We start from the raw sequence: 15,831 nt of genomic DNA on the forward strand, positions 1-15,831 counted from the left end.
CCCTCGATATTATAACACAAATGTTAGAAAAACACTTCAAATCAAAAGCATCACTTTACAATAAAAGAGCAAAACCAAGAAAAATGCACTATTTTGGCAAGTTCAGGAAAACGCTTTTAAAAATAGACTTCCACTGTATGGTTTGGGATTCTGCATTCAAGCAGTCTTTTTTATGTGCATGTACAATTTCAACAACATTTTTGGGGGAGGGATTCTCAGTTTTATGCCACGGATATACGTCAACTGCGCTGCAAAACAAAAAGATTCGTAAAACTCCCGCAAAATTGCCAAAAAAAAAACATTTGTTAGAGCCATTCTGAAACTCCAACTGCGTCGCAAAAACACAAAATTTGTTAACCCTTTGCATGCTGGGAAATTTGTCGTTTGGTAAAATGTTGTCTGCTGAATTTGTAAAATTAGCATTTTCTTCGATTTTTTTTCAAAGAATAGCAAACAGTTTTGATCTTGATGAGATGCCACATTTTGTGTCCTCTCATCTGGATTCAAACTGTTTGCAAAGGCCTTCACAATTCGGTTCCAGTACTGAAAGAGTTCAAACTCCCAAACTACCAAAACTAACATTTGTTAGAAAGAATACATGCCAAACGTCCCGATCTTGGCGGGACAGTCCTGCTTTTGGGCTCTTTGTCCCGGCATCCCGATATGAGACGATTTGTCCCGACATTCGTTCAAAACAATGTAAGGTCTATAATTTTCCAATAAAATTCGCTTTTCGAGCTCTTTTTGGATAATCGCTAATCCCTTTATTACCCCAAATTAACAACCCACTTCTACTACTCGATGGTGTTTTTATGATATGGGTCGCTTATTGCTATCGAAAGATGTATCATACAGAAATTAACGCCACCTTCATTTGTATTTTATGGTCCAATCAAGTCCAATGATACTATTATCCTGTGTATTATACAACCTAAGGTTATAAATCCTGTCAAAACACCGATTTTGTACATTAAACACATTGAATTCTGATCAATACATATTTATGTTTCTCACAAATTACCTTTCATTTTCAACTGATTTTCAGAAAATAGTTTGTACATATTGCATCAATCTAAATTTAGAGTTAATTTACGATTGGTTGAATAAGAACAGTTCTCGATGCGCTGACATCGTGACACGCGATTTACATATGTGCAAGTGGATATACCTGTACCAATTGGATGTCAAATCGAGGCATACAGGGATACCCCTCATTTCAGTTTATTGAGTGTGTTTACTTCCGGAAAATGGTGAGCGTTTGTGTTCACGAAATTCTGAACACACATTTATCGTCAATATCGGGCAGAAATTTAGAGTTTTTGTAAGTAATAAACTGACTATTGATTTGACTAAAGAAAAGGTGGAATGATTGATCGTTTTAGGTGTCCCGCTTTTTGGTAAAAGTCACGACAATTTGTTATGGAAAGTCCTGATTTGGACCTGAAAAATTCTGGCATGTATGGTTAGAGTGTTAATCTGAAACTCATCCAAGCGCATGTGTGTTAGTGGTCAAAACTCAAATCACAAGATTACTTCATGAAAAAACCCAGCCAGACAACCACACTGATACCTTCTGCTTTCTCAAGCTCAACTTATTCGCTTTCGCCATCTTTTTCACGCTGTCAACCCCGTTGTCCTCCTGGCGTTTTTTTGCGACAACCTCGCTTTTAGTTTTAGACATAGACGGGACCAGTTTTCCTGAGAGCAAATTCGGACTAGTGGTCTTGCTCTTTGCAACGATGTATTTTTTCACTGGCGACTCTATCTCCAGGGATATCGATGACATTCGGGATGGCACTGACCCCTGGGCAGGGGAGAGGGCCACAGGCGGTGTGGCCGAGGCCCCAGGGGGCGGGGACGGAGTATCGTCCCATTTTGTGACCCGGAAATGGGTACCCTTCAATGTTTGAAAAGATTTTACTTGTTAAATGTGAGAGTATTTTGTAGTATTTTAAAGTGATCTTTTACCTAAAGTTTGATACCAAGCCTTTTGGGATTTTTTCAGAAGGCAATTTTAAAAATTGTAATTTTTCGTTAATTGGGAAAATTTCCTTTTACCGGTCCTATATCAAGATGGAAAATAATCTGCTGGATCTGAAAGTTATTGCAAGGGCTGCTGAAGACTTTCACGCTCAACTTTTTAATTTTCTACCCTTACAAAAACAACAACAACAAATAAGTGTCACTTACCACTGGCGTGATTGTGTCCTTGGTTGTTTCTTTCCCATCATCATATCCCCACCAGGAAGGCATGTGGGAGGGGTTCACCTTGGGCACCTATAACAAACATCATAGGACAATAAAGGGGCACCTATAACAAACATCATACGACAATGAAGGGGCACCTATAACACATATCACAGGACAATGAAGGGGCACCTATACCAAACATCATAGGACAATGAAGGGGCACATATAACAAACATCATAGGACAATGAAGGGGCACCTATAACAAACATCATAGGACAATTGGGCACCTATAACAAACATCATAGGACAATTGGGCACCTATAACAAACATCATAGGCCAATGTAGAGCCTCATTCTGTGTGTTAGGCAAAGTGGCGACCCAGATAAGACTGTGCAATCAGGGCCAACAATTTCCAATAAATTGGAATCTTTCCTTTAAAAGAAGTCTCTACTAAACCAAAAATCCAGTCCAGGGGAAAGTGTGGTCCCTGATTAGCCCATGTTGACAGCACAGGCTTATCTGGGACGACACTTAACACTCATACATTAAGACCCCTGATTAGCCCATGTTGACAGCACAGGCTAATCTGGGACGACACTTAACGCTCATACATTAAGACCCCTGATTAGCCCATGTTGACAGCACAGGCTAATCTGGGACAACACTTAACGCTCATACATTAAGACCCCTGATTAGCCCATGTTGACAGCACAGGCTAATCTGGGACGACACTTAATGCTCATACATTAAGACCCCTGATTAGCCCATGTTGACAGCACAGGCTAATCTGGGACGACACTTAACGCTCATACATTAAGACCCCTGATTAGCCCATGTTGACAGCACAGGCTAATCTGGGACGACACTTAACGCTCATACATTAAGACCCCTGATTAGCCCATGTTGACAGCACAGGCTAATCTGGGACGACACTTTACGCTCATACATTAAGACAGGTTTTTCAAGAGAGCGTCTCATTTTCTCACAAAGTTTAACCCTTTACCACTTAGGTGTGTATTTTGACACATGTGTAGTCCCAGGAAATTAAGTTAAATTAAAGACTTTTATTACTAAATTCAAGTTTTAAAGGATTCATTTTCAACCCTTAGATAACGATGAACAGCAAACAGCATAAAACCTGAACAGACTGTGAGTTATTTGCAGACTGTTCTGGTTGTATGCTGTTTACACATTGCCATTTTCATATTGCTTCTAAGTGGGAAAGGGTTAAAACTGTAGTATAAGAGCATAAAGATAAACACTAGGAGAAGGAAGGAAAATGTTGGCCTGAATAATAAGAAAAGAAGGGAGTAAAACATCATATGAAAACAAAATATTTTTTTGGAAATTCTTTAATTTGAAAAAAAAATTGCAGGCCCTTAACCACAACAAAGACCTTCTAAACCTATGCAACCAATATAATTCATCTTTCACAAATTTTCAATGGATTTATATCATTTTCGTAGCACCTCTCACCCCAAAAATCAATGTTCAACAAATGTTCACGTTCACAGTCTCATTGCCGACATTATAAAAAATATCCATACATTTCTGATCCAACAACAGCGTCAATTTGTGACTTCACACAATGAAAAAAAAGAAAAGACACTCAGGAAAAACAGGGTTTAACCCTTTGCATGCTGGGAAATGTGCCGTCTGCAAAAATGTCGTCTGCTGAATTTCTAAAATTAGCATTTTCTTCAAATTTCTTTCAAAGAATACTATCAGAATAGCAAACAGTTTGGATCCTGATGAGACGCCAAGTTTTGTGGCGTCTCATCTGGATCCAAACTGTTTGCAAAGGCCTTCAAAATTTGGTTCCAGCACTGAAAGAATTAATGCATGTGCCAACAATTTAATTCTAGATTAGTCTTTTCAGTTTGCATAGGCTCAAATTTAGTGTCGGAAAACACAGACAAAGTTCACCTCAAACTTGCAAGCACAGGCAGATCGGCATCTACCACGGATTTTCCAAAAAAATCTAAACGTATTCCTTGCACATAACGATCTAAATGAAATAAATATACAAACATTTTTTCATCATAAATGATACATACGCGCATGCTCAGATAGTGGTCATAAATTCTTATAGTGCAATTACATTCCTTAATTATATTTCATCCCATCTTTTCAGTTAACAAATTTTTCACACATATTATTTATTTTCATTTTCAAATAATTCAACAGACAAAATCGAATAATCTTGGAACTACTTTTCATAATTACTTTCCTTTTGCTTGTAGTTTCACTTTCATTTTTTCTAACTTCTGAAAGTTCGCCATTGTGTTCGTCTGTTTAAACTGCTTATTTTCATGTTCAGTGTCTGCAGATTTATTACTGCAGACATCAATTATACTGCATGAGCATTAAGCACTGTTTTTGCAGAGCATGACTGTGAGAATACAATACAAGGTAGCAAGCATTCAATAAGAGCTCATAATACTTATTTTGAAATCTTAGATCACATTTTCAACTTTATTTATGATGTATACAAGAACAATCAAGCCTACTGTAACTGCAAAAGATCACATATATTCATGTTTGTGATTGCAGCCTTAAGGCAAACATACAACCTAAAATTAGGGCTGAGGTTCAAAATTCTTGATGTAGTGCCGTCATTATATAATAGTATCTTAATTGATATTCCAACTTTAAAGGGACCTTTGCACAGATTTTGGCATATATTGAAGTTTGCCATTTAATGCCTTAAATTGATAATGTAAACATTGGAACTTAATAGATCCAGAAATAAAAGAAAACAAGAGGGCCAAGATGGCCCTAGTTTGCTCACCTGAGAGGAGTGGGTTTATTCAATCTTTGTCAAACATATGACCTAGTGATCAAGTGTTTGAGCCAGATACGATTATTACTTTGATTTGCATCAAGAAAATCATTCTTTTAAAATACTCAAGTATTAGGTGAACAAGCTGTGTTTGTGAAACACTATGTCCCCCATATATTTGACCTTTGACCTTCAAGGATGACCTTGACCTTTTACCACTCAAAATGTGCAGCTCCACGCCAGATACACATGCATGCCAAATATCAAGTTGCTATCTTCAATATTGCAAAAGTTATGGCAAATGTTAAAGTTTGACACAAATCAACAAACCAGTACAGACTGGGGGACATAAAAATACAGCTTCTAAAGCTTCTGAGTTCATTAAGAACAGTTATAGTTAATAGATGAATGGACAGATGGAAAAAAGAAAGTGAAAGGCATCAATCTCGTATTGTCTCTATCTACATGCTGCCTTTTGACAGGCTTATTAAATGTAAAACACCGAGGAAAGGTTCGTACAAATCTTATGTAATCACAAAAAGGAGATACGTTAAGAACACAGAATGAAAAACAAATCAAACTATTAATTTTTATTGAAGAAAATTGACAACCTTACCAAACAAGCTATTGAAAACACTGCAAGCAATTTGTAATAATGTACAATAAATGTCAACAGAAGATAGTTCAGATATCCTAAACACTGGGAGCAATTTGTAATAATGTACCATAAATGTCAACATAAGATAGGCCAGATACCCTAAAAAAACAAACACACACAAACATGCACACACACACATTTATTATGCGATTATGCTCATTATCAAACTCGACTTAGATCTTGTGGCCATATAGCTAATCAGAAACTTTAATAAAAAATGCTTGAGAAATGTGAATGCTAGTGTTTACAAACCAAATGTGGACGGACGGACGACGGACAAAGACTGAACCTTAAAGGGATCTTTTCACGGTTTGGTAAATTGACAAAATTGAAAAAAGTTGTTTCAGATTCGCAAATTTTCGGTTTAGTTATAATATTTGTGAGGAAATAGTATTACTGAACATTTGCCATTGTCTAATATAGTCATTATATGCATCTTTTGACAATTTAAAAATATAAAATTTATAAAGCGTTGCAACGCAAAACGATTGAATTATTTGGAGAGTTCTGTTGTTGTCGTTTAAATTTGTGAAACTACGAAGATTACTTATATAACGTATAAAATACGCATTTTATGTATGCTTGGCAGGATAGCTCAGTTGGCTAATGCGTTTTTACTTCAGGATTCCGAGGGTCACTGGTTCGAGCCCTGTGGCGGGCTACTTTTTTTTCCTTTTTTAAATTTTATTTTTTATTTTTTACTGGAGCTTTTAAAATTGAATGTTAACATTTATCAATATAAAGCATTTAATGACAAACTTCAAAATATGCCAAAATCTGTGAAAAGGCCCCTTTAAACCTTACCTGAGAAATCAGATGAGCTAAAAAGCGTGTTTTTTTCACCAAGCAGAGCCATTTTCCAACCTGTTTGAGATTAATAAAACCAATGTCTTAACTAAATTTCACCATTATTAGGCAACAAATGTGACTTCTAGAGTGTTCACAAGGTTTCTCTACAGTCATATAAGGAAAACTGCCCCCCCCCCCTGGCGGCCATGTTTTTTGACCGATCGGGACCATTTTCGAACTAATCTGAGATCTAAACAAGTGACAAAATTGTCACAAAACCAGGTTTTCAGTTGAAAAAAGTCTGATAAAGTGAGACAATTCCAAATGTGTATTGTTAACCCCTTGTGTACACTTGACCTTGATTTCAATTAGAAAAACAAGGACTGTTTGTAAAACATGCATGCCCCCCTATATGGACTATAAGTTGTAGTCGCAGCCATTGTGTGAATACGTTTTTTGTCACTGTGAACAACGGTGGTGGTGGTGGTGGTGGTAGATACAATGCATTACAAAAATGCAGTTAGCCTTACATTTGGTAAAATTTAAATATATTACAAGGGAGGCAAATACTGTAACACAAAAGAACATGCATAAATGGTAGTTGTTTCCCTTGTTTGAACCATGCTAAATCCTTAAAATGCCTATTTCCAGTAACTGTGACCTTCACCTGTGACCTTGACCTTTGACCTAGTGACCTCAAAATCAATAGGGGTCATCTGCGAGCCATGATCAATAGACTTATGAAGTGTCATGATCCTAGGCCCAAGCGTTCTTGAGTTATCGTCTGACAACCACCTGGTGGACCGACCGACCGACCGACAGACAGACAGACAGACAGACAGACCGACATAAGCAAAGCAATATACCCCCTCTTCTTCAAAGGGGGGCATAAAAAGAGATGTGTTCGTCAGAAATATAATTTTGTTTTGTTTTGACCTTTGACCTTGAAGGATGACCTTGACCTTGAACATCTACCACTCAAAATATGCAGCTTCATGAGATACACATGCATGCCAAATATCAAGTTTCTATCTTCAATAATGCAAAAGTTATGGCCAACGTTAAAGTGTTTTTTCGGAGGGACGGACAGACTGACATACTGATATACTGACATACTGACGGACAGTTCAACTGGTATATGCCACACTACCGGGGGCATAAACAGTCTGATAAAGAGAGACAACTCAAAATCAAAATGTGCATTGTTACTGATTGTTCATAGTTACATAGTTGTTTCAAAATCTATTTAAAGTTGTGGCGACCTTGACCTTGGAGATATTTACATAATTCATTTGCGCGACACACCGTCCAATAATGGTTAACAAATGTGTCAAATCATTGTAAAATGTCACAATGAATGACATAGTAATGGTCCAGACAAGCTCATTTATGGCCCTTTTTGACCTTCAAACTCAAATTGTGACCTTGACCATGGGTTATCGACATGATTCTTTCGCGCCACACACCGTCTAATGATGGTAAACAAATGTGCCTCATGATTTTAAAATCTCACAATGAATTACAAAGTAATGGCCCGGACAAGCTCATTTATGGCCATTTTTGACCTTCAAACTCAAATTGTGACCTTGACCTTGGATATATTGACATAATTCTTTCGCGCGACACACCGTCTAATGATGGTGAACAAATGTGCCAAATGATTTTAAAATCTGACAATTAACGACAAAGTTTTGGCCCAGACAAGCTCATTTATGGCCATTTTGTACCTTCATACTCAAATTGTGACCTTGACCTTTAAGATATCGACGTAATTCTTTTGTGCGACACACTGTCTAATGATGGTGAACAAATGTGTCAAATGATTTTAAAATCTGACAATGAACCACAAAGTTATGGCCCGGACAAGCTTGTTCCGTCCGCACGCAATTCCGCCCGCCCGCCGACATTCGCCAATCTAATAACTTTTTTTTCAAAACCTGGTTAATAAAACCAATGCTTTCAACAAGTTTCATGATGATTGGGCTAAAAATGTGACTTCCAGAGTGTTCACAAGCTTTTCTTACTATATAAATATAGAGAAAAAAAGCCACCCCCCTGGCAGCCATGTTTTTCAACGGAACGGAACCATTTTTGAACTCAACTCTCTTATCTAGGAAACAAATGTTCTAACCAAATTTCTTGAAAAATGGGCCAAAAATGTGACTTCTAGAGTGTTCACATGTTTTCACTAAATACATATACAGAAAACTGCCCCGCCCACTGGCGGCCATGTTTTTTCACCAATCAGGACCATTTTCGAACTCGTCCGAGATATTAATAAAACCAATGTTTTGACCAAGTTTCATGATGATTATGCAAAAATGTGACTTCTTGACTGTTCACAAGCGTTTTTTACGATAAAAATATACGGAAAACTGCTCCGTCCCCATGGTGGCCATGTTTTTTCACCGATCTGGACCATTTTCGAAGTTGTCAGAGATATCAATAAAACCAATGTGTTGACCAAGTGTCATGATGATTGGGCAAAAATTGTGGCTTCTAGAATGTTTACAAGGTTTCTCTATAGCCAAATAAGGAAAACTGCCCCGCTCACTGGTGGCCATGTTTTTCAACGGACCATAACTTTTAAACTCAACCAACATATCATTAAGACAAACATTTTGACAAAGAAACATGAAGATTGGGCATGAATGTGATTTCTACAGTGTTTACAAGGTTTTTCTTTTTTTTGATCTAGTGATCGAGTTTTTGACCTAGCATGACCCAGTTTCGAACTCAATCAAGATATCACTGGGACCAATGTTACGACCATTTTTCATGAAGATCGGACAAGAGATGTGGCCTCTAGAGTGTTTACAAACCAAATGTCGACAGACGGATGACGGACGGACGAACGACGGACAAAGACTGATCCTTAAAGCTCACCTGAGCAATCAGGTGAGCTAAAAAGAAACTAGAAACCGTCAAAGATGGGTGATGCTCCCCAAAGTTGTTTTTTGTCACAATATTGCACAATATATTGAGATAAAAGGAAACGTCTTGAGGGCACAGTAGTTGGGGGGGACAAGAATTTTTTTATAGAAAATTTCAAAGGGCCATAACTCTGAGAAAAATCATCCGACCAGAACCCTCTGATAGCATGCACATCTCCTCTTGGTAGTCAAGCTTCCCATAAAGTTTCATTGAATTCCAGTCATTAGTTGCTGAGAAATAGCCCGGACAAGAATTGAGCTATATGTACAGTTAATGGAAAATTTCAAAGGGCCATAACTCTGTGAAAAATCATCGGACCAGAACCCGCTGATAATATGCACATCTCCTCTTGGTAGTGAAGCTTCCCATAAAGTTTCATTGAATTCCGGTCATTAGTTGCTGAGAAATAGCCCGGACAAGAATTGAACAATATGTACAGTTAATGGAAAATTTCAAAGGGCCATAACTCTGTGAAAAATCATCCGACCAGAACCCGCTGATAATATGCACATCTCCTCTTGGTAGTGAAGCTTCCCTCAAAGTTTATTGAATTCCGGTCATTAGTTGCTGAGCAATAGTCCAGCCAAAAATTGTGCACAAACGGACACATGTACACACAGACGGACAGACAAAGTGGCTACTATATGCTCTCCCCAAAATAAATTTTGGGGGAGCATAAAAAAGTAACAGGGCTGTATTTTATACTTTATATAAGCAATCGTGGTAATGTCACAAAATATAACGATAACAAGAGAACTCTCCAAATTAATCAATCGTTTCGCGTTTATAATGCTTTATAATGTTAAGGTTTTTAAAATCGCCAAAAGATGCAAATAATGGATATTTAAGAGCATGGTAAATGTTCAGTATTACTGTTTCTTGCAAATTTTACAACTTTGAACGTTTGCAAATCTGAAACAATTATTTTCAATTTTGTCGATGTAAAAACACGTCAATACATGAAAGCAAACTGCTTTGAATACAAGGACTGTGTCTAAGAAAACGTTATTGGTGTAGAATTTGACCTTACTCGACCATTGTAAGTTTTAAAAAATTAATAAAATCTTGGGAGCATTTGTGAATAATTTCCGACCAGTAAGCCAGAATGAATTCATGGATTTTTATATTTTTGAAAAATACCAAAACTGTGTAAACTAGAAAATGTCCAATCATCAAAATGTTTATTCATTTACAATAACAGATATTTTAATTGACTATCTATTTTTGTAGTATAGCGTAAACAAAATACTCATACTGCATCTGCTGATTTGACAAGTATATGGACACAGGATTGGTTTTGAAACAATGTCAATTGAGTGAAACTATTGTTTCTCCAGTGAAAAGGCTAAGTGGTCAAAACAATTGTACACTCTATTCTTGGTAAGGAACAATATATTTTGTGATATCCCTCTTTATATTTGGCACATTGCCAGCTGAGTGGTATTACTTTAACCCATTTATGCCTAGTGGACTCTCCCATCCTTCTAAATTGGATCAATTTGTTTCCGAAATTAGGGATGTCTAGTATATTAATTTCTATATTTATATTTATATGTATAACAAGAGGGCCATCAGGCCCTAAGGCGCTCACCTGAAAGCCAAAGGAACTAGACTATTCTGAAAAAAATGCAAGCTGATTCATGAAGATTATTTTGGACCAAAAAGTGACTTTTAACATGTTTTTTTATATTTGAACTTGTGACCTAGTTTTTGAGCGCATTTGACCCAGCTTCAATCTCTGGCAAAATTTCATTGGGACAAATGTTCTGACCAAGTTTCATGAAGATTGGCCAATAAATGTGGCTAATATAGTGTCAACAAGTTTTCACTAAAGCCATATAAGGACAACTGCCCCCCCCCCTGGCGGCCATGTTTTTCAACAAACCATAACCATTTTCAAACTCACTCAAGCTATTGTTAGAACAAATGTTCAGATCAAGTTTCATAAAGATTGGATAATAAATGTGACTTCTAGAGTGTTAACAAGGTTTTGTAGTAAATAGCCATTTAAAGAAAAATGCCACGCCCCCTTGCGGCCATGTTTTTTTTACTGATCTCAACCATTTTTGAACTTAGCCCAGATATTATTTGTTCAAATATTCTGACCCAAGTTTCATGAGCATTGGACCACAAATGTGACTTCTAGAGAGTTAACAAGGTTTTACCATACAGTAAAGCCATATAAGGAAAACTGCCCCGCCCCATAGGGGCCATGTTTTTCATTCAACTGGAACCATTTTCGAACTCGTCCAAGATATTATTGGGTCACATGTTTTGACCAAGTTGCATGAAGATTGGACTAAAAATGTGACTACTAGAGTGTTAACAAGGTTTTACTATAGCCATATTAGGAAAACTGCCACGCCCCCTGGCGGACATATTTTTCAACCAACCGGAACCATTTTCAAACTCGTCCAAGATATTATTGGCACACATGCTCTGACAAAGTTTCATGAAGATTGGACTAAAAATGTGACTTCTAGAGTGTTAACAAAGTTTTACTATAGTCATATAAGGAAAACTGCCACGCCCCCTGGCGGCCATGTTTTTTTACCAACCGGAACCATTTTCAAACTCGTCCAAGAAATTTATTAGGACACATGTTCTGACAAAGTTTCATGAAGATTAGACAATAAATGTGACTTCTAGAGTGTTAATAAGGTTTGCTATATATAAAACTGCCACGCCCCCTGGCGGCCATGTTTTTCAATCAACCGGAACCATTTTCGAACTCGTCCAAGATATTATTGGGACACATATTCTGAGTAAGTTTCATGAAGATTGGACAATAAATGTGGCCTCTAGAGTGTTAACAAGGTAAATGTTGATGACGCACGACGCACGACGCACAACGCACGACGCATGACGGACAAAAGGCGATCACAATAGCTCACCATGAGCACGTTGCGCTCTGGTGAGCTAAAAATTGTCACCCATTTTGAGAAAACGGTAATTACCCTGTCCTCTGAAAAGTGTTAAACACTCTATAAACAATATCTTATTGTTATTTTTTATGGACTTTGTACTTCATTGTGTTTTTAAGTGGATCTGCTTAACAGGGCAATAAAATTCAGCAATAACCAGTTATAAGTAAGGTACATTATTATACTAATTTAAAACTGTGTGTGCCTTCATGCAACACATTTAGATTTTTTATAACATCGTCGTATTTCATATAAATAGTAAAACTTATAGTGAAGACACAACTTTTCAATCAGAGGTCAGTCCACAATATCTATTGAAAATGGCAACTTCTGTAGATTCAGTTAATGACAGTTCAGACTATGTGAAGGACTATTCTTGTGTTGCTTGCGAAAGTAAAAATATCGAACTATGTGCTGATTTCTTTTGTGAAACATGTTTGAAGTGTTTCTGTCAAACATGCCTTTATCACCACGATCAAATGTTTGTCAACCATGTAACATATGGAAGAGGAGAATCAAATAAATGGCCTTTAACAAAGACAACCGAGGATTTGCTACTGAAATGTGATGTTCACAACAGCGAGACACTGAAAATGTTCTGCCAGGACCACAGTCAGCTGTGCTGCTCTGATTGTCTTTTAGTGAATCACAGGTAAGTGACACTATTACACACTTATAGGAAGTTGAAGGTGACCACATTTGTAAAAAGTAGGTGGATAAAACTTGTATCAATACAATATCAAAATCAAGAAGCAGTTTCATACGCGTAGTTTACTTGTTTAAATCATTTTAAGATTTGTTATTAAACAATTATTAAATATTTTATATTAGAAGACATTTTTTTCCAGACATCTAAATCACAAAATATGTTTTTTTTGTAGTGTAAAATTTTTATTTCATAAGGGTTTTAAACTGGTAGTAGACTTCTTAAGACTAAATTAGACTCAAACTAATTATTAAAACCTTTGTTGAAATATAATCAATTCGACCAATTGTTTGAATTTCACCGAGATATTTTTTATGTCAATTTGATAATGTATAGTTAGGATTTATGTTGCTTTTTCAGACAATGTAAGAATGTGGCTCTAATTTCTGAATCAGCAAAAAATCCGTCAGTGGATATTCAGCAGTTGTCAAACAAAATTCAAATCATTCTTGCTGATCTAAATAAGTTTAAGAGATCACAAGAGGCCAGCATTCATTTCGTGGAGGGATCATACAGCGAAAAACTGCAAGAAATCAGAGAGGTGCGTAAGAAATTAAATGCTGATTTGGATGGACTAGAAAATTCAACTTTGAAAGAACTAGATACAATAAGGTCTACACTGCAAACCTCTCTCAAAAAAGATGTTGACAACTGCAGCCGACTGAAGGATGAACTGCAACAACTCAGTGAGGCTGTACAGGGCCTATGTGATAAGAGCAAGAAGGACATTGAGTTCATAGCCAGCAGGAAATGCTTGGACAAGATACTCGAGTCCGAGTCATATCTAAAGGAGAACTCAGTCAAGGTTCAGAGTTCCATAATATTCAAGGCAAACATTGACTTGACCAGTACCTGACCAAACAGCCCAGTCTTGGAAAGATTCTCACACTCAAGATGAATCCAAACCAGGTGTTGACAGTGGAGAGAAAGTCCAAATATAATGTGAAAATATCAAGTGACACAAGTCAGACTTGCTCTATCAGCGGCATTTGCAGCCTGCCTAGTGGTCATGTCATCGTTGCAGATTTCTGCAATAAGAAAATAAAACTGTTGGATCAGAATTACAATGTGTCCAGTCATTGTGATGTGGCTGATAATCCATATGACATTTGCCCAATAACATCCAGTGAGGTGGCTGTGACTCTTGGTAATACCGGTGTGCAGTTTATGTCTGTGAGCAATGGGCAGCTGGTGAAAGGGAGGAAGTTACAGTTACCTGCTCTCGGCATTGCCCACCATAAGGGAGCATTGTATATCACCTCTGGCCAAGCTCTCTACTACTACACATTGACTGGGGCACTTGTGAAAATGCTTTATGAGGACAAATCAGATAAAAATAGAGGTAAAAGTATTGAAAATATTGTTGAATATTGAACATATGGAACATATTGTAAAAACATATGTATACTAGTATATATGTAAATATTTAAACATACAATATAATCGCTACTGTGGATATTTTAAACTATAATGAACTTTGAGGAGATTTTTTTTAAGTGTTAATGTCTTTCATAATCATGTGTTAATACATAACATGCTCTATGATTTGTAGTTTCGAGGTGTGCAGTGAGTCCTACTGGTGACAGGATCTATGTCACCAACTACAACCAGCACAAGCTGCTCACACTGGCCACAGATGGCACCCTGCTATCAACGTACACTGACCCTGAACTGAATAAGCCAACTGGTTTACATGTCACACCTATAGGGCAAGTCACTGTCGTTGGATTCCAATCCTATACTGTCATTCAGATGGATCGTGAGGGGAGAACGAAACTGGCCACTCTAGCTTCACAGAAAGAGGGACTGAGCTTACCAGTGTCTGTCTGTTACAACTCCAACAGTCACCAGATCATCGTGGGGATGCAAGATAGCAATAAAATCATTGTTATGAAATTGAAATAGCGCTTCTAGTGGAACAAACATTTCTATAAACGCTGTTATGAATGTAATTTCAAATTTTTCTATGAATGACGCATTAAGTTTAACCACTTTATATCTATGTCAAGAAATGAACATATATTTGTTACTTTTAATGAAATTTATTTTTAAATGAAATGTTTAATGATCCTAAGATAGTACAATGTATGACAACTATCTATGGTGATGATGATTTGTTCTTTTGTCTCGCTTCATGTGAGATTTGCCATGTAAAAAAATCTTATAATTAATATACGGTTTCATGTGTATTATGTTAAGAAATTATTGAGATGTATTAATATTATATCATGTATATATATCTGATCAATATGTTGAATTATCCTATTGTATCATGTATATATCTGATCAATATGTTGAATTATCCTATTGTATCATGTATATATCTGATCAATATGTTGAATTATCCTATTATATCATGTATATATCTGATCAATATGTTGAATTATCCTATTATATCATGTATATATCTGATCAATATGTTGAATTATCCTATTATATCATGTATATATCTGATCAATATGTTGAATTATCCTATTATATCATGTATATATCTGATCAATATGTTGAATTTTCCGTTAGCAATTTTTTTGAGAAAAATATGTTTGATCATTCATGTTTTCTTTCTCAATTAAAGTTTTTCTATTTGGTACCTGTGCCTCTGATAGCCTATTTCAGTAATCATAATACAAAACTTCTGTCTTAGAAGAAACTTAAATTAAATAAAATATTACAATTAGTTGGAAATGTTACTTGTACATTAAATGATTATTCACTTTCCGCCTACACTGGTTTTTGTTAAGAAGAGACACCACTTTCCCAGGGCATAGCTCAAATTATTCAATAGTACAGGGGAAAACAAGGCCAATCACACAAACCTGTATAAATAATCACACAAAAATGGTATA

General features: G+C 36.5%; 2 protein-coding genes across 4 annotated transcripts in view; one reads left to right on the forward strand and one right to left on the reverse strand.

Annotated features, from left to right (window-relative positions):
- The window catches only part of LOC127847191 (uncharacterized), a 214,989-nt gene that overhangs the window by 97,574 nt on the left and 101,584 nt on the right, over positions 1 to 15,831 (reverse strand). For both annotated transcript variants that reach the window (XM_052378915.1, XM_052378914.1), the window contains exon 30: positions 2,191 to 2,277. In XM_052378915.1, coding sequence (XP_052234875.1) covers positions 2,191 to 2,277 — 87 coding nt within the window. The remainder of the gene's footprint in view (positions 1 to 2,190; positions 2,278 to 15,831) is intronic.
- On the forward strand, positions 12,434 to 15,703 carry LOC127847211 (tripartite motif-containing protein 66-like). 2 transcript variants are annotated; one of them, XM_052378964.1, is made up of 3 exons: positions 12,446 to 12,931; positions 13,346 to 14,327; positions 14,538 to 15,703. In XM_052378964.1, the coding sequence occupies exons 2-3, from the start codon at positions 13,880 to 13,882 to the stop codon at positions 14,888 to 14,890; spliced, it is 801 nt and encodes a 266-aa protein (XP_052234924.1). In that variant the 5' UTR covers positions 12,446 to 12,931; positions 13,346 to 13,879; the 3' UTR covers positions 14,891 to 15,703. The 2 variants fall into 2 exon arrangements, with proteins under 2 accessions (XP_052234923.1, XP_052234924.1); XM_052378963.1 differs by lacking the exon at positions 14,538 to 15,703 and having other exon boundaries at positions 12,434 to 12,931; positions 13,346 to 13,974.

Source organism: Dreissena polymorpha, chromosome 10 (genome assembly GCF_020536995.1).
Source record: "Dreissena polymorpha isolate Duluth1 chromosome 10, UMN_Dpol_1.0, whole genome shotgun sequence".
Lineage (NCBI taxonomy): Eukaryota > Metazoa > Mollusca > Bivalvia > Myida > Dreissenidae > Dreissena > Dreissena polymorpha.